The sequence below is a fragment of the Chamaea fasciata genome, unplaced genomic scaffold (assembly GCF_029207755.1).
Source record: "Chamaea fasciata isolate MVZ Bird 193981 ecotype frontalis unplaced genomic scaffold, bChaFas1.0.hap1 SCAF_5, whole genome shotgun sequence".
Lineage (NCBI taxonomy): Eukaryota > Metazoa > Chordata > Aves > Passeriformes > Sylviidae > Chamaea > Chamaea fasciata.
The window spans coordinates 56,519,734-56,540,602 of NW_027094090.1; the positions used below are offsets into that span (position 1 = coordinate 56,519,734).

General features: G+C 40.9%; 1 protein-coding gene across 1 annotated transcript in view; it reads left to right on the forward strand.

The window, feature by feature from the left end:
- Window positions 1-20,869, forward strand: part of TMEM178B (transmembrane protein 178B) — a 215,873-nt gene that overhangs the window by 177,087 nt on the left and 17,917 nt on the right. The window contains exon 3 of the mRNA XM_066183821.1: window positions 9,995-10,132. Coding sequence (XP_066039918.1) covers window positions 9,995-10,132 — 138 coding nt within the window. The remainder of the gene's footprint in view (window positions 1-9,994; window positions 10,133-20,869) is intronic.

Consider the following 20,869-nt stretch of genomic DNA (forward strand, 5'->3'; position numbering starts at 1 on the left):
GGTGAGATTTTTCCAGTTTATGAGAACTGAGGTACAGAAAGCCTAACTTTCTGTGGTTTTTGAGGAGGTGTGTGTCCCTGTTTTCTGGATGGTGTCGTGAAGCCACAGAGGTGTCTAACAAAACTACAGAAAGTTTGATTCTCCTGCTGGGAATGGAGACCTGATGACATCCCCAGTGAGATGGGCATTGTGGTAGGAGTTGGAGCCCTGTGGTCATGGGAGCCATGTCTCCAGGACCAGGCAGGAGAGGCCCCTCTTGGTCCTGACCCTGATACCAGGCTGTACTGCCTCCTGCAGGCTCCAGCCGCCCTCCTGGAGAAAATCTGAGCTCAGAATCAGGGGCTTGGTCAATCAAGCAACCATCCCCCACCTCTTCTTTGTGCCAAGCAGAATTTTAATGTACTTCCAATTTCTCTTTTTAGCACACACAAAGAAAAAAGAAAAAAAATTAATAATCATCTATAAGAGAAGTTCTTTTCAGATAAATGGGAAAGCATTCAATGCTGATATATATTTTCCCCCACATTTAAATGGTATCTATTTAAATGCAGATTTTCTGGTTTCATATGTGGAGCTTGGAAGAAACGCCTTTCAATTTAAATGTTAATAGAAGAGTAAACTTCAAAATCAGAATTTCTCCATAAGGGACAATGTTTTTTCACAGCTCTAAATGTCTTTCTCTACTTCTTCCCTCCTTCTCCTCCATCCTCCTTCTTTTCTTCCTACACCTCAGCCCAGCCTTGCTTGCATTAAACAGTCTTTTTAAAAACAAGAATACATCTTTCAGAGTTCCTGAATGAAACGTTTAATGCTGGGATCTGTGGAATGAGTGTGTTTGAGCAGACTGCTGGGGCACTGATAAAGCAGAGATACCATCCTTCCACCTCCAGCCTTTTTCATGCTGGCCATTTATCAAACGTGCTGCTCTGAATGCTTTGTGCTGGGATTATGCTCAGGCTTGTGCAGTGGTTGGGGTAGGGGATGAAAAGGAAGGAAAACATTTAGCATAATATTTTAGTTGTTCCTGATTGTGAGCAAGGCTTTGGTGCTGGGACAGGCAGCAGAAGAGGGAAGTCAAATGCAGAGGGAAGAAGATTTAAAAAAAGGTGCTGTTACCAAGTCTCTCTCTTTCTGTATTGCCCTTCCTGCTCCTCCTCTGCTCCACTGCTGCACATCTCCAACTTCATTTATCTTTTGGAGAAGCTTAGGGTAAATCCGCTTTTTACAAAAGACACTTAACACTGTCTGTACTGGAGTTCTACATACAACTGTGTTTTTTGCTTTTTGTCACACTCCATTTCTCATCTTTAATGTAAACTTTTCTTTAATTTTTCTCATCGCTCTTGTCAATTATCCATCTTCTTGTCCACTCTTCTTTCCTCACTGAAAGAAAAAAGGAAAGAAAAAAAAAACTGGTTCTGGATTTTCTTCTGCTTCTTTCTGGCCCTGATGAGCCTTATCCACCTTTGCAAGAAGTGGCTCAAGAGATAATAACTGAAGATTAAATCTTAATAAAATTCCATGTGATTAGTGGAAATGTAGATACTGTGATGGTGATCAGCATACAAAAAGCAGACTGTAACAGGGCAGAGTCTGCTCGCAGCAGAAGGGCGGCAATTCTGTAAAGTAAATAATAAAGTAACTAATATATAGAATTAGGTTATAGGGCTTTCTTCTTGTGTTCATACAAATTTTACTGTATGTCCTTATTATCTGAGTGCCTATGAAGAAAAAGTGGTAAACTGGCTTCCACAGCCCCCTTGGGGGACAGGAGAAAGTCTGATTTTCAGAGAAAAGCTTTGGAGTGCCCAACCCTCCCACTGATTTCAGGGGAAGCAGAGCTCACTGGGCTCTTCACTGATGCTCAGTACCTTGCCCCCAAGGCGTCTCTAAGGTGCCTGTGACAGGCTGGCAGCGGGGCTGTGTGGTGAAGCTGGCCCTGGTGCCCTGCTCTGCATTGCCTCCTGTGCACTGTACCCTGTGGGGGCATAAATGGAGTATTCAGTCTCAGTGCTGTCAGAGCAGCTCTTCTCACCAGCACCGAAAGCACTTTATAATGAAGGGAGTCACCTTTGCCCTGAACCCAGAGCCCATCACAGATTTCTTCCAGACCATTGGAGAATGCAGGGAAACTAGGGAAACTTCCATTCAGAAATGGGCTTTCCACTGGCCTCTCCCACTATCACCAGGGGTGGAGGTGCTGGGAGTAGGGAGATAGCACCTCACATCCTCTGTGAGGATGGATGAGGAAGGATCTGTCTGGTCAGGCTAATGTGATGCTGAGGGACTGTGTTGTCCTTCCTCCTCATCAAGATCATGCTTGGGCTTTGGTGGCTCCAGGCAGAGCTCATTCCCAGTAAGAGATGACCAGCGTAAAGAAGTGTGTATTAATTGGGTTTTTCAAAAGTACAGGAAGGAAGGAAAATGAAAAAGGCACAACTTCGATGCCATAAAGTTCCAAAGTCCTCATTGCAATTGGGCACAAGCCATTTTATTTTAAATACCTGAGATTTTTCAACCCCTGCATAATCCATGGAAGCTGTGTAATGAAAAGCCTCTTAGCTTGGGCACAACTGAGAAATGTTTGCTTTGTGTGGTCTCATCTAGCAGGAGCAGGAAGGATTAAAGTTATGAATAAGAAGAAGAGTGGCCGAAATTGCAGGTGCCTCAGACTTCCCTGTTTCTGAGGTGAGAGGGAAAAGAGGGATGAAAGGGTTGACTGGGAAAATTGCAAGTGTACTCTGCTGGGACCAAAGCTTGGAAATAGTCCTAGACAATGATATATTGCAGTGCTGAAATCACAGATAGTAAATCTGGAGAGAGAAAGACTCTCTAAGATCAGCTCTTGAGCGTCACTGAAGAAATATAAATGATCAGCTTCAGGTACTTTCCAATAAAATCTCTTCACCAGAACCAGAGAAGGAGAGGGAATGGTGTGGAGCAGGTAAGGTAGAATAGGGTATGACAGAGCAAAGAAAGTTGAGTTTAACGATGCTTTGGGGTAGACTCAGCTACTCTGGCCCACTAGGTCAGGGGTTGTCTCCCAGAACATAAGTCTTGTGCCTTCTACAGTAGAACTGCTTCAGACATGTTAAATTCTTGCTATACAAATGTTCCCTTTATGCTTTGAACTCTCTAATATCCATATCATGAAGTCTCTTAAAGTCAAATCCATCTTTTCACCCTCACGAAACACTTTTTCTCACTCTTTTCTGCCCTGTACTTAAACAAGCCTTGTTTCCTTCCTTCTCTAGCACCTCCTTAAATCCCTCCCTTATCGTCTAGAGGTTTTCTTTTTCCTCTTCTCTGCTCTGCATGAGGAAAAGGCAAGAATTAAATCAGAACTTGTTATTTGGGCTCCAGATAGTGCTTTCAGCCACTGCAGAATTTCTTAAGCCCCTGTGATTTTCCCCAAATAGTGGAGGAATTTCTTTCAGACAGTAACACCAGTATATGACCTTTTCCTCTGGTGCTTTATGACAGTTCACCAGAGATAAGAAGTTGCAGTGTCGTGTGGGGTTTACTATTTGCCAGCATAAACCTCTGAAGGTGTCAGCCTTTGTAGAAGGTATGACTTCATTCCTCCCTTGATGAACTATTCAGCTGACTCTGAAATTTTGGGATTTCTTATGGAGGAAGGGAGACTGAAGTGCCAGCACTGTGTAGCTGGCACCTTCCTTTTGTGATTGTTTCTGTTTTAAATAACTGTAAAACACTTAAGAACTCTGGTGGAGGAAATCCATATAGGTGGCCTGTCCTGACAAGAAAAAGAATCAATCTCATGATGTCCACCCTCCGTACACCTCATCCTGAGGGACGTGTTAACTAGCACAAACCACAGCTGGCTTGCAAAGCTTCCTATCAGCTTGTCCTTATCAGTGGGTTCAGACTTTTCTGGCAATCAAACACTTAACAATTTATCACACAAATAACAATCTCTAGTCAGCAGAAGGTTATGGGATTTTATGGTTTAGGAGAAATTATGCATTTGTCTTATAAAGACCATTGTACCTCTTGGGATATAAAGGCTCCCTTCGTCCTTGATGGAGCTGGTTTCCCTTGTGGAAAGAGCTGGTGAGGGTCTTCTGCTGTTCTCTCAGCTTTGAGAGTTGTGTTTTAGTGTATGTTTGTGACATGTATTTCTGAGTCTCTCTGGTGCAGATACTTACATGTAAATATAATCTACTGTTACTTTGGTTGAAGTGGGTTGTACTCACTGCGATTGCATTAAAGTAATCTTTAAACTGAAGACTGGGTTGCCACATGATTCAGTGAAAGGCACTCAGAGATTTTAACAGAATCTCAGGTAGACTAATACATATTTCTTTTTTTATCTCTTCATACCTGAAGTGCAAAGAAAAGATTAAAACCCTCACCCTCTATTTGCCAGCCTCATCCAAAATACAGTTATAAGCTCTGCAGAGAGAATAGTGAGAGCCAGAAGACGCCACTCAAAATCACCTGCATTAACACTCACTTGTCCATTGTACCTGGGAGTTGCTAGGACTGACATTCAATATAAAGACATGTCTGTCCAATTCTCCCTTGCCCCCTACTGAAGATTCAGGGTGAGATAAGAGAAGGGATTATGTCAGAGAAAGATACCTCTGTGCTGTTGATTCTTTGTAAGAGAAGTAATTTAAAAAAGCTCGGTGAAATCTGGTAAATTGTGCTCTAGGGCTGTGTGAAGATCTTGAACAATTTCCAATACATATATTTGTTTTGAAAAGGAAGAAAAAGGAGAGATTTTGACTCTTTTCAAGTACAAATGTTCTCGATCGCTGGTAAAGACAAATCAGAGGGGATTTAGTACAGGAGGGTATAGATCACAGTGACCTGCCATGAAGGATTATGCTAAAGAATTACGCCATCCCAGTCTATTTCTAGTTGTGATGTTACTGTATCCTGACATCTGTTCCTAGAGGGGCACAGAAAGGCATTTGTGATTTCCTTTTCGATTTTCCCATTTGTTGGGACACCTCAGGAAAGAGCTGTGTTGTACCCAGAATGTCTTCTAAGCTGTTTTAGATATTCTTGATATAGACTTCAGGGTACTTAGTCCCTTCAGACCTTCCCCTATTGGGAGGAGGAAGGAGGACATGGAAGATGGATTATCTGAAATACCATTTGCAGCAATATTGTACTTTCTGAGGGCCTGATAACAAGTACTGTGGTTTGATTTGCTAGCAAACACTTGAGAACAAGCCGTTCTGAAAGCAAAAGCAGTGCTGTGTGGTTCAAGAGCTGTCCAGAAATCCTGCTAATACAGATTTATTTATACACTCCCCACAAACTTTTCATGTAGCTGGGGACATGTTGACCATTGACTTGGTCTACCCACCTTTCAGAAGAGTCTCATACAGTCCTTCCTGTATGTGTTGTGAGGAAAGCAATCTCTAGATTTTTGGAGGTATTGTTAAATTCTGTGGAAATGAAGATAGATATCAACAGAAAGACTGAGCCCTTGCTTTAGAAAGATGACTTGCAATTTCAAGGAAGAGAACGGAACGTAAGAAGTCAAAAAAGCATATTGAAATTTTTAAAAAGCAAAGCTGAATCAGAACATGTTATGTTTGCAGCTGCTGGGGTGTGAAACTTCTTCCACAATGTGATAACCAGCATGAATTACTTTATTGCTCATAACAAATACAGATGGACAGATATCAGGGTGAAAGGAAGGGCAGGGGCATTTGCAAACTGTCAGAGAGAACCTTCCATCACATGCTACTTGGAAATAAATTACTCTTAATCAGCTTCTCTGCCTTTCTATATCTTCAGGAAACCTGTAGAGTTAATATTCCCTGCAGAAAACAAAAATGCTTTTAGGAAATGCATGTTGGTTTATGAGAATCTGTCTGTATTTTAAGGATGCTGTCTAAAATGCTAATGTTTCTCTTTTCATCATGATTCACAATGCTTGTGGCTTTCAACTTTATCATTTCAGCTTCCATCATGGGACTTGGATTACTCCATTCTTTGTCCCTTCTCCAGTGTTATCAGTCAAGAAGTTTGTTGTTCCCAACCTACACAAACATGATACCTATATTCCTTGCTTGATGATCCACATTGCTTTTGAGTCAGGATTGACTTCCCTGCCTTTTATATGCAGCAACAGCACCTGTAGCAGTGCTAGGTATGAAAAGTCTCCCGAAGAGAAGATATTCACTCATAGCTTTTAGTCTACATTAAAACGAAAAAGGGATGAAGAAGGTTTCTAAAAAATATCTGGAAAGATAATATTGTATTTTTACCCACAAGTGATGCTGGTATCTATGTCCACATAGTAAATCATTGAAACAAGTAATCATATAGGCAAAGTGTTAAGAATTAATTTCTGGACTCTAGGTTATGGAATAAGCAATGTAATACCTTCCTTACTCTCATCTCGTAGCTATATTTTTAAAGGTTTGGTTTGCTAGATGGTGGAGAGGGGGAATTCAGTGTCCCTGCAATCTGTGCACTTTGTTACAGCATGAGGACTTGGGATGGGTACCCAGGAGAGGATCAGCTGCAGGACTAGCTAAGCAATGCACATGAATGCACTGAGATAAGTTTGTTTGCTGTTGCAGCTCCCATTTGGCTGGATAAGATTCAGCAATGCATTTTGCTGGCAGTCACTCCTTCAGTTGATTGGTGTTGTCATGCCATGACCCTCAGATCCTATTACTCAGAGAGGTTTTCAAAAAGAGAAATAATGTAGAGAACTAATAATTTCATAGTCTAAAAATAAATAAAAGCAATTTCAGAAAAATAAACTAAACCCAGAATGTGCTCAAACATCATAAAGTGGTGTTCCATGACAGCATGACCCTTTTTACCTTTGTAGGATGCATTCAGGAAGGGTCTTATTAGTGCCAATCAAACTCAGACAAAACCCCATCAATTTGTACTGATGAGCTATTGTTTATTTATATGTCATTCCCTCCATCCTAAATTAGCAGACCAAATTTAGATATAGCCTCGAGTACACAATGCAAATCTTTACTTTTCTTCTGTCCTTTCCATGTCAAGCACCACACCAACAAACAGTAATCAAAAACAACCCCATTAATAGGAATTGAATCTAGGGAATTTAGGCTCCTATTCCTCTAAATAGCCTGAGGGTGATGTTTCATTTACATCCATTAAGTACTTTTCCACAAAAGAATCACTTTGAATAGACTTGATCCCAGCACTGACCTCAGCTTCATGTGGGCACTGACAGGTGAGGAGCACCAGGAAGATGCTGTTGGACAAGTGTAGGCTGATATTGAAACTAACTTTACAATCCCCTTTCCCAAAACTGCCACTTGCAAGGGCTCCCCTCAAGCTCTTCTCAAGGAATATTATGGCAGGACAAAAGCCAAATAGTTTTAAATAGAAAAGAAAGTTTATATTTTATTTGTTTCAGATAATCCCTAGTGGATGGACTTGTGAGGAGCAGATTTGCAACTGGCCTAAACAGTGGCAATCTTAAACTAAGCTCACTGAACTTAGATTTCATAAAGAAATTCAACTTGAATTTTGCTGTGTTAGAAAGGGAATTTCAGGCTCCATCAAAAGAGGTTGAGGGAAACAGATGTCAAAGTTTGGCCTAGAAATCTTGGTCCTGTTCCTTTAAGTCTTCTGTTTAATGGCAAAATCCACAGAGATTTTAGCAGGATAAACACCATTCCTGAGTTTGGCATACATGATGTGGGGATGCTTGTGATCCACTCTGGGGCCTGTGAAAACTGGGTCCATTAGCCAGGCATTGGGATAGGTCTGAGGGGCTCTGGACATCTTGTAGCTGAGTAAAGCTATTTAATTTGAGCTCATTAGAAGCAGGTTGTTAGGGTATGGTATATTAGGACAGGAAAATGGTTTTACTTGGAGTCAGAAGTCACAAATTAAATTGCGACGGGTTTGTAGGGCTGACATAAAGAGCTGTGCAGCACCTTGGAGAGATGTGCTCTGCTGTTATGGAAGATGATATAGGAAACAGTAAAGATTTTATTGTTTTCATTCTCAAATTGAGCCCAGGCCCTCATGGACTGAAAAAGTAGGAAGACACATCAAAGATGCTTACTAACACTGCTTGTTTAAGAAAGCACTCTGAGAAATTCCCAAGGAACAGAGACATTGCCTGAGGGGAGTACAAGTTTCTGCAGGAAATGCTTTTTTTCCTGCACTAGAGCTCCTTGAACATACTCAAATGTGGTGGGACAGTCACAAACCCTAAGATAAAAGTACTTATTTTAAGATGTGTATCTTGTTAAAAGGGTCTGATTACTGGTGGACTGAAGAGCTGGTTACCTTTATATTGTCAGAGAGACTCCTTGGAAAATCTGTGACAATCTGCAGGAAGGAGTTCTCCTTGAAGGGAGAGGTTGTGTTCTGCAACTTGATCTTGCATACAAAGAGCTATAATGAATGTGGACTTGAGAAAACTGCCTTCAATCATTCTGTACCAGCATACCGATAGACTTTGTGGACACTTATCATTTTGGATTTGAAGTTTTATAAACCTGTGATAATGGTAGTTTATCACTCTGCACAGAATTCATTGAATCTGCACTGTGGGTATTGGTTGTCCTTTTATCCACTGTGGGAAAAGCATAAAAAATAACAGAAACTGAGACATAGTCAAAGGCCAGCCAAGGAGAAAAGCTGCCATAGAGACTGGTGGATGATTCACAGTTTTGAAATCTTTCTACTCTGTCATAAGCATTCTGTTTCTTGAAAAAAAAAAAAGAAACAGTAAAGTCATTGCTGTGCAGAAACAAAAAAAAAATTCAAGAAGGAAGCAAATGTTTAGAGAGTTGACTTGGCTGGAATTTTCTCTGTGCATATACTCTTGACATATCAGTACTTAAAGTTTTATGTGTGCATGAAGGGGGGACAGGGAATAATCAAATGTTAGTGAAGATGCCCCCATCTGTTTCATTATCTGAGAGTGTGAAGATGCTCTTTAGCTCTCATAGTCCTTGCTCTTTCAGTTGCCAGGTGGTCTCACTGCCCAGATTTCACATCCAAACCAACTGTGAAGGATTTTTTTTTCCTAGCACATGCAGGAAGAGGGCTCCCAGCAGTCTCATAGTCCTATCCTTTTTGCAGAAGGCAAATATGCAACATAGCCAGGTCTTCATTTAAGGGTTCCTTTCATTAGGACTTGGGGACCTTTTTCCTTTATTTATGAAATAAATGCAGGTCAGCCCCTGTCACCCATATAAGATGTACTCAGTGCCCACTAGAAGAGCAGAAATGTTCTGCTCCTGCCCTCCTCCTACTCTTAGTGCTCCCTGGAGGAGTCAAAAACGTCCTCACCAAAAATCATCTGGCAAGGTCACTATCTAGGTACAGGAGAGGACAATGATGTGTCTGTCCTCTGTCCCAGCCGTGTGTCTGGAGTGCACCTAATGATGTCTGACACCAGAGTATGGGTGTGCCTCGCTGTACTGCCTCTCACTCCTACCACCACTGGGTGCTATGGCCCAACTCACACGTGGGAAGCTGTGGCCCAAAGGGGCTCAGTGTCTTGGCCAAAATCACATAGGGGGTCACTATTGAGGTGAATCCTTTGTCGTGTCTGTGCTGGCGCAAAGCACAGAAACTGCTTTGCTGATCAGCTTGAGCAGGGTGACGAGGAGTAATGGACAGAGATGAGAAGGCAAGATGTAAACAGATGTTGTGCTAGTGCCCAGAGACTGGAGTTATTAGGCACAGCATTGCACTGAGGCCATTTTACAACTTCTAGCTCCTGAAAAAGCTGTCACAAGTCACTTGGATGCCTCTGCACTGAGCTTCATTGTGTGGTAAAATTGTCACCTGCTCTCTCTCTCCCCAGTCCAAGTTAGTGACTTAATTTATGGTTTGTCCTCGCTCTGAATCATCCTTACTTAAATCATCCCATACCAACACACACTGAAGCCGTTGCAGATCAGTAGCATTTTGGATTAAGACTGTCATGAACCCCTGATGATGCTGATTTATCACTGTTCCCACTCATGTTGTTTTTCTGGCTTCCCCACTGCAGATCTGCGCAGGATGACAGCTGGCTTCATGGGCATGGCCGTGGCCATCATCCTCTTTGGATGGATTATCGGCGTGCTGGGGTGCTGTTGGGATCGAGGCCTTATGCAGTATGTGGCAGGGCTTCTCTTCCTCATGGGAGGTAAGGATGGTGGTTGAAGAAATGCATTTTTCTTGTTGTTTTCCCTCTTTCCACATGTCCGTCCTTTTCTAAGTCACTGAAAATACGTTTTCAGAGTTTTTTACTTGATCTGGACTTGGTTTCATTCTGAACTCCTTCTGGTGCATATCAAGGATTACCCAGCTTTAGTTACATTTAATTTCCATCACAAAACTTGTCTGGCGTGTCTGTAAAATATGGTAGTAGAAAGGGTAATCTGAATTTGTTAGTACAGTACTCCCTTGTTGGAAGTAACACTATAACTTAGTAAGCTCAGTAATAAAAATCCGAAGATTATGCAGATGTTATTCCCACCACTATCCTATTTCTCAGTGGGACACTTTGATACCTAGAAACTGTGCTGAGAGTTATAATTTTTATTTATTACTCATCAGTTGTTCTTGAGTCAAGTGTAACCTTTAGTTTACATCTCTCTTTCTTTGCTGTACCTATGAAGAGCATTCTCTGTTTTCTTTTTCCCACTCTACATATACTTTCTTGTAGACTTCTCTCTGTAAGAACAATTATCAATCCAGCAGCCCTTTCTGCCACCTCTTTTTACTTGCCTTTCTCAAATATGGATGAAAAGGACCATTCCCTAACAAGGTCTAATCAATGCCTTGTATAAGTGGTGTGATGGTTTCCTTCCCTTGCTGGTAATTCCTTGCCTCAAGTATTTTGTGGTTGTATTTGCTTTTTTCATGCTGCATCACATTGGAGACCCACAGTCATCCTGCAGCTGGATGTGACATGCAGGTCTTTCTTCACCTTTGTACTTTTCTACTGGTTCTCTCCCAATTTACAGCAGAGGTTTTGTTTATTATTACCCAGGTACATGCTCTGACACTCTGCGCCTTTGAACTTCTTCCCATTCGTACTACACAGCCCTCTAGGTCACCCAGCATTTCCCATGTAATGTACCTGCCCTCCTTACTCCAGGTGCCATCCAAATTTCTGGTAGCAGTAAATTTCAAGGCGTAGTTACTTGAAGTGAAGGGTGTGAGAGTAAAGTCCCAAACACAGTGCTTGGGTGAATGCCTCAAAGTGAACACCACTACTTCTGTTCTCTCTTCTTTTCTCTGCTGGTGATTTTTGTTTAGCTGGGTTTTTGCCCTCCAGGCAGATCATCACTCCAGTGCATTTTATCATCTGTTTATCTGTACTGTGGTGTGACACAGATCAGTGTGTGACATAGAGGAAAGATTCTGTAGTCCCAGAAGAGGAGTTTAGTGTTGCAGTAACAAGTATTTATGTTCTAGTGATGTTGTACTGGTGACATTAGACATCAGTTCTCTCTGTGCCCACAAACATATTTGAAATCTGCTAGGACCTGGTGCAAGCACACACTGGTATTTGTGGGGCTGTCTGTAGATGGTTTGTTGTGGGTGTTAAAACATTATAGGTGATGACTTGCCAGATGAGCTTGGTGTTTCTTATTTATTTAAAAGCTTAGTTTGCACAGGGGCCATTTTGCCCTAATCTGCTCAGATATTTGTGTGGTATTTAACTTACTACAGCACAACATTCAGATTAAAACATCAAGAGTATACTAAATACATACAGAAAAATTAAATTCATTGGAAACTAGCTATGTCTTGTTCACTATTCAGAAATTATCATTATATATGGGTTGGTTTCCAGTGCAGCTGCAGAGATTACCTTTTGACTCAACATTATTTATGAGTGATTTGAAAGACAACTGATAAAGTTTTCATTTCAGGTGAAAAGAGATTCAGTTTTAACTGTGCAGTGGAATGGGTCACTCACAGCTTACAAAGCCATCTTTTGGTGTGCTCAAACAACAGGCATTTCAGTGGAGACAGAGCCAAGGTCGTGCAACTGGCAATGGCTTCAGCGATCCCCATGGAACAAGCTGCTCACTCTCAGAGAGCAGTGGCTTCTGAAAAGGTCTCTGGAATCATAGATGCTGGGATCATCCAGCTGCACAGGAGCTCTCAGTGCAATGCAGCTGCTAAATGTGTTGTTTTTTATGGAATGTGCAATGAGACCAGGAGGTGGGGTTATCTCTGGGCTAAGCAAAACTATTTCTGGACATCCTAATCAGGTATTGACGCTAGAGGAGGATGTGGGAAGAATGGGTGAGGTTTTCAGAACAGCTACAAAAATAACTTGAGGTTTGAAAAACAGCTAAAAGGCAGAATGCCACAAAATGCCAATTGCTTGAAACTGTTTACTAGAAGGTTTATAATTGACGTGAACAGAGAGTGGAAGTACCTGTGTAGTGAGAAGCCATCTGATAGTAGCATGCTCTTTGCATAGACAAAATAATAACCAGATCCAGCAGTTGGTACATGAAACTAATTGAAATGAGAGGCACCAGATTATTTTATCTGACAAATTCTGTCAAGATGTGTAATATTATAAATAAAGATGTGCTGGGAGGAGATCAAACTTATTTTCTGCTTCAGCGCAGACATGTGGATCAGTATTACCCAAAGGTTACGCTCTAACCTGTTTTGCACAAGTCAATAGCAACTGCTGTACTGATTTCTTTTAACAGTAAATGGGCATAAAGTAACATCTACAAACTGAAGCAGTCAGTTAATAAAATACACAACTAGAGCCATCTAATCTAAAAGTCAGTAGCTATCAACGTTTGCAGACTGTGTCACGTGTTACACAGTCATTCCTTTTACATCCAGTGAGTCTTTTAATTTAAACTTTTTTATTGCTGGATCATGTTTGAAATCAAAACTGTTGCTTCTTTCATGCCATGAGTGCTGTAAACATATTACGGTACTGTTTCTTAAAATGCATGGAGGCAGAGTGCCTCTTAGTTTTGTCTAACTTTTTCTCAGGTGCAATAATGGGAAAACTGCTTTGCAAGGTTTCTGCCATCTGACCTCATTGCAGCTGAGAGGAGACTGTTCAATTGGTAGCCATAGCTAACTCTAACCTTCCCTTCCGTTTTCAACACCACTTGTATTGGCTATGTTTGTAGCATTTGTTCAGTTTTTATTTCCAGACAAATAGTTCTGCAATGCTTAAACACTGCCAGCTTAACATATCTATGGGATTTGCCCCTTACTGCCCATAATTCTTTAAACAGGAAATCTCAACAGAGCACTGAGACGTGTGCTATAATAATCTAATAAAGCCAGACGTGGTTTTCTTGGACCTCTGGTTCTTTATTATATTTACCAAACAGTCCTCTTGCTAACCCATGTGGCAGTGCCTCATAAGGCCTTGCTTTACTTTGCTTGATCTAATTTCTCAAGCAAATTGCTGAAACAAGTAATTTAAGAAATGCAGGCCATCATTGGGTTTTTAGCTCATCTGGAATCCAAGACGTAAACTGTGATTTAGAATCTGTTTTACACTGCTATTCTGCATGTTTTGTAACAAGCTAAAAATTATTAATAATTCATATTTTCTGTTTAGTCCAAATGTATCTGTATCAACAGCAATCACAGATCCCTTACGGATTCCACAGTTCTTTTTCATAATTTTTGGTATTTATTGTACAATTTATACTTGGATTCCTTATCTTGAACGACAATATTTGCCTGACCACAGTACGATTTTCTTTTTCAGTCCCTCATCTTCTACAGAGCCAGATGGATACTGTAAATTGTGTTTAGCACTTTTTATCTCATTTTGCATGATGGTACTGTTGCTCAGCCTCCTGTACACAGAATTAACACTATCTGTTGTCATTACATTCCAGTATTGTCAGTATCATTTTACCCTGCAGGATGGGAGAGTTTCCCTTTTTGAGAGTTTCTCCATTTGGAATTGTGCTCTTAAATTTCACTGTGATTAGTTCATTTTATTTATCTTACTGGAGACTGTTTAATTCTGTTACAGAAGTGGGTCACACTCAAATTATACATGACTCCAAGCACATCCTCCTGCAGGTTCTTGTGTTTTCTGTTCATGCAAATTACCAAAAATCTGTGCACCAGCAAAAGCTTCAACCAGTAATTTTTAAACTTTATAACAATTTCTGGAACATTAAGAGCATCTGTAACATTATTTCCAAATGTCAGAGTCCTGTGGGAAATGTGATGCTTTCATGCTCATAAAGCACAGAACAGGAATTCAGTTAAACATCTACCTGAGGAAATGCATGTGGGATATTTTATATGTTATGTTTTGACCAAAGCAAATTTATTTGCACCAGAACTATGCTTTTGCTTCTTCAAATCTAGATGTGGCCATCTCATCTGTTCCCAGGAAGTGGTGCTCACATTTTCTGGCTTTGAGCAGTTCTTTTGAGTTGTATTCAAATCCTTGACTTGTTTGGGTTTCTTATCATGGCAGACCTGTCAATTCTTTTGGTTGGTGTCTTCACTCCCTCGACATCTAATGTAGCCAATATTGGCAAGGTCAAATGTCAGTTTTAGTTCCAGCTCCAAAGAGCTGAAATGCTATAAATTGGCACACTGGTGACTCTACCAAGGCAAATTCCGTAGTCTCCAGGAATCCCTTCTTTCAGTTCTCTGTCAAGTTGTTTGTGAATATTTCCTGTATCATGATTGGCAAACAAGCTGATCCATCTAACCCTAGGTTCTTCTACCTGCTGTCCAGCACATTCATTCATAGGATTTTCTTGTTTCCACATCTCAGATTCTGCTAGGTTTGCAGTCATGCAAGCCTAACCTCACCACATCTTCTGTTACTGTACTTGCTTTATAAAATCATCTTTTAAAGACAATCTCTGATAGCCTGATGTTTTCCCAGGTCAGCTGATTTCAGTCAGCTGTTTTGAAATATCATTTGGCTTGCATTATTTCTAATTTGAGGTCAGGGCGTACCTAAGTGCTTCAAAGCCCTTTTCCTCCTCATCAGTGCCTGCTGTGGGGAAAGTGGGATGCCTGCCTCCTGGTGGCACGATCCAGTGTTTTGGCAGTGATTTCATCCTCCCCCTCCCTACCTCGTGCACTTCCCTGCTGAACTGCTGTCTGTTGTCCCAGCTGGAAATACAAAATGGCACTTCCAGTATCATGTTCTGGTACTCGCTTCAGCATACAATTATCCCTGGCCAAAGCTACATCACTTGCCTTTGTAAATGTATTAAAAGACTGACAAAGAATGACGTTTTATCATCCTTATCACAGCTCTGTCCTTCAGCTGCACATCTATGTATTTTCCTTTTGTAAGTCTGTAATTTGTACTGAGAACACATTTCAGTGAAATAGTTAGGGGTTTCACTGCATGCCTAACAAGGCAGCCCTTCAGGGAGAGACTTCTGCGTTGTCTTATTTTGTTCCAAATTTACTGCAAATGAATGCAATAAATCATCTCTGCACTTGTTTACTGTTTTACCTGTTCACTCTTATCAGGTCTCTGCCAGTTTTGTCTTGTGACATACACTTTAGGATGGCTTTAGGGTTTTTTCCCCATTTGCTAACAATTTCCTTAAAGAAGCATGTAATTTTACTAGCCTCGCAAATACTCATTATTCTTTGCAAAGTCAAGTGAGTTTCTTGCTGTAACCTTGCTTTGAGCCAATTAGAAATTTTACCATTAATAATTCAGTCTCTAATTAGTCTATTTGGAAATTATTCCAGCTGTTAAATGCCCTCATATGTGATTTGGCTTCACCATGCAGATCTGTAAGAAAATGATCCGGAGTCTCGTATAGCATCTCATTTCTTGTCTTTGCCTAGTGATATTTTTGGATGAGGTACTGGGCTTGGAGCTTTGCTTAGGAGTCTGAAACTTCCTTTTCTATTGCTGCTGAAAGGCCTGGAAGTCATGTTGTACACATGTAATATGGAGTTCTTCTGGCCTGATTTTTGTTCTAGCATTTGCTTTCAAAAACATCAGTAATTTCTTTCATCCTCTCCTTCCTCCTCACCAGTGATGATCTGCCAGTCTGGGGGTTTCAAGTGCCCTTTGCTAGTTCCACTTTTGCCACTGATTTGGGTTTCTTCTGACCCCCTGTAAGAGTGCTGCAGAGACATTACTCTTTGTAGCCCATCTATACTCAGAGGACCTAGATCAGGGTTAGAAAAATCTTCAAATCTTTCCCACAGCAGAGGTGATCACCTCTTCTTTCTAATGCTGGCTGCTGCAGTAAAGATAAGCAGGCAGGAAAGATGTGTGAGAGGGAATAAAAAATTAAGTTAAGCAGGTGTGTTGGCACAATATAACGCTTTATTTCAGATGTGCAAGATAGAATGTTTATTAAAGAAATAAAGAAAATCCCACTTATGTATGTTATGAATGTGGTTTTTTTAAAAATTTTAAACAAAGGAGATACATCTTTTTATAAGTAATTTCCAGCCTTCTCAGAAATACTTCCAAAATATTCCTTTCCTCAGTCCAGGGGTAAGGCAACAAAATGGTTTATTATCCTCACAGCCAGAGGATGGATTGACCATTTAGACTGGGTCACCTTCTTGTGCTTCAGCTGTGCCCCACTTCATGGGGGGCTGTGGCAAGGTGCCAGTGGGGATGAGGCCACACTCTGTGCCAGTGCCATCAGCTGTCACAGCACGACTCGCTGTGCCCAGCAGCTGATGGCCAGGCTGGCATGCCGACCCCATCGGAAAGTGGGGCTGCAAAACAGGGTTTGGGAGCCCGTGGAGCACCGCTGTCGGTGTAGCTGTGCTGCATACGTCCGTATCCTCTCTCACTCCCACCTCCACAGAGAGCCTTGCCTTCCACATCCCCGAGCCTCTGTGCTGTGCTTCCTCTGCCTGTGCTGTGCATATGTTAGGAGATGACAACCAAGGCATCTGCATATTTGCAGCCATGGATCGTTACCAGCTGTTGAGTCATTTGAGTCTCAGATTTAACTCACTGTACTTTGGAAATAGCACGCAATGGTGGAAAAGAAGAGTGTTTATTCTACACAACTGTGGTCCTGCCATCTCAAAATAATCATTCCATTGCTGAATAATTTAACAAAAACGGAGCAATTTAATGCAGCAAGTGTAAGGCAGAGCTCTGTGACTGGCATCTCCTAGGCAGTTATGAAGTACCTTCATAGTAGCAGCAAAGAGAAAGATAAATAAAGGGAGAAAGTTAGAGCCATTCTTTGTAATTCATTGAGAAATAGGATATTGTCCCACAGGGCAACTGGGTTTTCTATTTTTCCTTAATAATCAAGATCTCTACCCATTCTTCAAAATGTTTACTTGTGGTGACATGATCCACCACAACACTGAAAATGGAAGGTATTTCCTGTGATCATATCTATTTTTTTTTCATTTAGACAACATTGTTCTTTGAAAGAATTCAGTTTCTTGTGCTGCCTCCTAAAAAAGCAATAGTTTTAGAAAGTTTACATCAATTTTTTTTTTTTCCCTATGGAAAGGCAAGTGTAAATGCACATCTGTGCACACAAGTGTATGCAGACAGATCTTAAATAGCGGCATGTGATCTTTAGAAACACTGAGATCTGCAGTAAGTTACTGGAATATGAACTGTGAAGCTTGGGATAAATATAGTTTTCACAAAAGCATAATACCTTTGGCCATTTTGAAGAGTATTTATAATTCAACAAAAGTTGGAAGACTGGAAAAAAATGAGACACCAATCATGTTTTATTCCTGTGGGAGTTCGTAAATTAATGATGACTGCAGAGGAGCTTAAAAATTTGGCAAAACTCCCTACAGACCACTGAGAACTTATTTATGTGGATTGACCTCCAGATGGAGACAAAGGCTGGTTTGCATCAAGAGCTGCCATAAATGGGTTATGAAAGTCTTTGAGACTCAGCACAGCAAAATGACTTCCCCCTCTGCCATGCCTCCCCCACCACACACGTGAACACTCTGGCTCTTACTTGTGCTTTTGGTTAAATTTTGCATTATGGTCTAAAGTGATTTAAGGCTTTGAATTGGAACAAGCTTGAGTTAATGTACAGTGTTAATGGGCTTTAAATGTTTAAACCTCTCAAAGGCTCTTGATTGTTTAAAACCCTCAAACGCATGACGACGGTGTTGTGGGGGGCAGAAAAGGAGCTGATGAGGGTCTCTTTGGACCTGTGAGGAGAAGCAGAGCTTGAAGCAGCCACTCAGGCTTTTGCCCATCAGGAAATAATGTAACAAGGCCAAGAGCATTCATATTCAGGAAATAAGAGTCAACCTGTTTCTAAAAATTTCCTTTTTCCTTGCTTTTAAGGATTTGTCCGTCTTTATGGGGAGTGGCTGAGGATATTTGGGTTCTTAACGTGGAGAAAAGCAGGCTCAGGGGAGACTTTATTCCTCTTTATAACCACCTGACAGGAAATTGTAGCCATGAAGGGATTGGTGTCTTCTCCAAGTAACAAGTGATAGAACAAGAAGAAATGGCCTCAGATTGTACCAGGGAAGCTTTAGATTGGATAATAAGAAAATTCTCTGCACCAGAAGGGTGGTCAAGGATTGGAACAGGCTGCCCAGGGAAGTGGTGACCATCCCTGAAGGCATTCAAGAGATGTGTAGATGTGGCACTTAGGAACATGGATTAGTGGTGGATTTGGCAGTGCTGGGTTAACAGGTGGACTTGATGATGTTAGAGATCTTTTCCAACCTAAGCAATCCTATGATTCCTTTAAAACATCCCTCCCTGCACGGTTTGTGGTGTCTCTCACGGACCTGGTTGAAGGTCATGTTCCTTGGTCCCATTTTAGGCCAGGTTTCTGGAGTCTGAAGTGTGGCTTTTCTTATGTCTTTCAAAACTGAGATATTGATAGATACATGTCCAGACACATATGGATGGATACGGATTCACTGTACATACACATGTCCTGATATGGGGGTAGAACTGGAAGTGTTCCTTCATCCAGACCAGTGAACCATTAGTAATCAGCCTTTAGCAACTGTTACCACTTGCCTTTTGCAATTAGATAGCATTAGAATGCTATCTAATTTCTTATTTTCACTCAAAAAAAAAAATATTTAGGAAATGACCCAGGCAGACATACATCTTCTTTGCCATCTTTTAAGGTTAATATAATGCCAAGATGGCCTGTTGAGCATTTCCCAGCTAGAAAGAAGTTGCTCAGCTGATGGCAGGACAAAGCTTAAAAGACAGAGCTGGGAGTCCGTGTTACATCTTTACTTTGGGTACTTCTCTCTGCTCTCTGGTGCACCAACAACACATTTTGCATTTATTTATTTATGCTGGCACTTGTTTTGAAAGGGAAATAGGAGACTCTCTGGAAATATGAAACATCACCCACTTTAGTAGTACAGACATCTGTGTGTCACTGCATAACAGCAACTGAAATACTCTTATAATTTCATGTTATAATACTCCTCAAGGGGAATCGTAACTGTCATTTACAGCATAAGTTCAAATGCAGAGTAATATCTTTTTTCTCACAGAATATTATTTTCACTAGATGTCTTTTTTTTCCCCGCTCCTCAGGAATATATCTGATTCTCTAGGTGAATACTGGCACACTTGGCATTGAAATGTTGAGACCTAAGAGTTAACATCTTCATAAGAAAACAGGGGTGGGATATTGATGTGTTCTTTGTGAGTCAATAACACAACTGTAGTGCAGAGTGTAGTCATTTAGAAGTATTGTTCTTTGGGGCTTTTTTTTCCCCTGGAAGGAAAGGCTCAACAAGAGAATTCATTGTCAACTCCATAGTATTTGATCTCCATGGAAACATTATCAGCTGACTTCAAAGTCAACCTTCAAACGTGGGTTTTTGGTTTTTTTTTTTTTTTTTTGTTTTTTTTTTTTTTTTTTTTTTTTTTTTTTTTTTTTTTTCCTGTGGCTTATTTCTGATGCTCCTAGATGTGCACTTGCAGACTGTGGGGGAAGAAATACCAACACAATTCCACCAGCCTTGTACCTGATCACGGGAGGGCACTGGCACTTAGAAGGAGGAGAGGAAAAGCTTCTTTAATGAGGTGCAGAGATCTTATAGTCTGGAGCAAAAGACAGGGCAAGTAGTGTATGCACTCCTCTAAATTCATTGTTTTTCTGTCCTAGCTCAAATCTGCCTCCTTGAACTTGGTGTGCAGTAAATGAAGGAGTCAGCTCTGTCTGGTTTTTCAGCAAGAAGAACTGTTCATATTCCTCTGTGTGTTCATTTTAAGTCAGCTATACTGACTTGTAATTTCTCCTTCACCAGGATGGGAGGTACTGGCAGAAGCATCAGTATCTTCTAAAGTTATGAGAACAGACAACTTAGCGTAGTCCATGAAGGGCATGCAATCAAGTTGCTTCTCAGGGATGTCAATAGGTCTTTGGGGGGCTGACAAAAGGTAAAAGAAAGTAGAAATAAAGCAGAGGAGACAGATTCTGTAGAAATACAAAAGACTTTCCCACCCACAGCCCTGGAAAACAAGTTCTGTGTGTTTTAAAATTCAGTGCTTGTTCCATATCCTTTAATAATGTCACTAGGTCTTTGATCTGTTGCTGGCTTCTGAATTCCAATGGCAAGATGCACTAAAGCCAAAGGAAGACAATGAAAACAAAACTGGCATTTATTATTGGGTTGGTATTTTTAAAAGGAAGTTTTGCTGAGTTGTTTGCATGCCTGGCATAAAAGAGGAAAGACTGCACAAGTAACAGAAGGAAGATTAATACTGGCATGATTTGCTAGACAGAAAGAAAACCTTACAGAGGGAATGGGGAGAAAAATTTCAGTGTGTGGCAGATCTTTTTGTTAAATGCAGAGGCCGAAGCAAGATTTAGATTCACTTTCTTGGTTCCTCAGGTTGTCAGCTTAGAAAACAACATTCCCCTTGGGCAAATCACTGTCACACTGGCTTGGTCTAATCTGCCTGGACAGAGTCCAACTG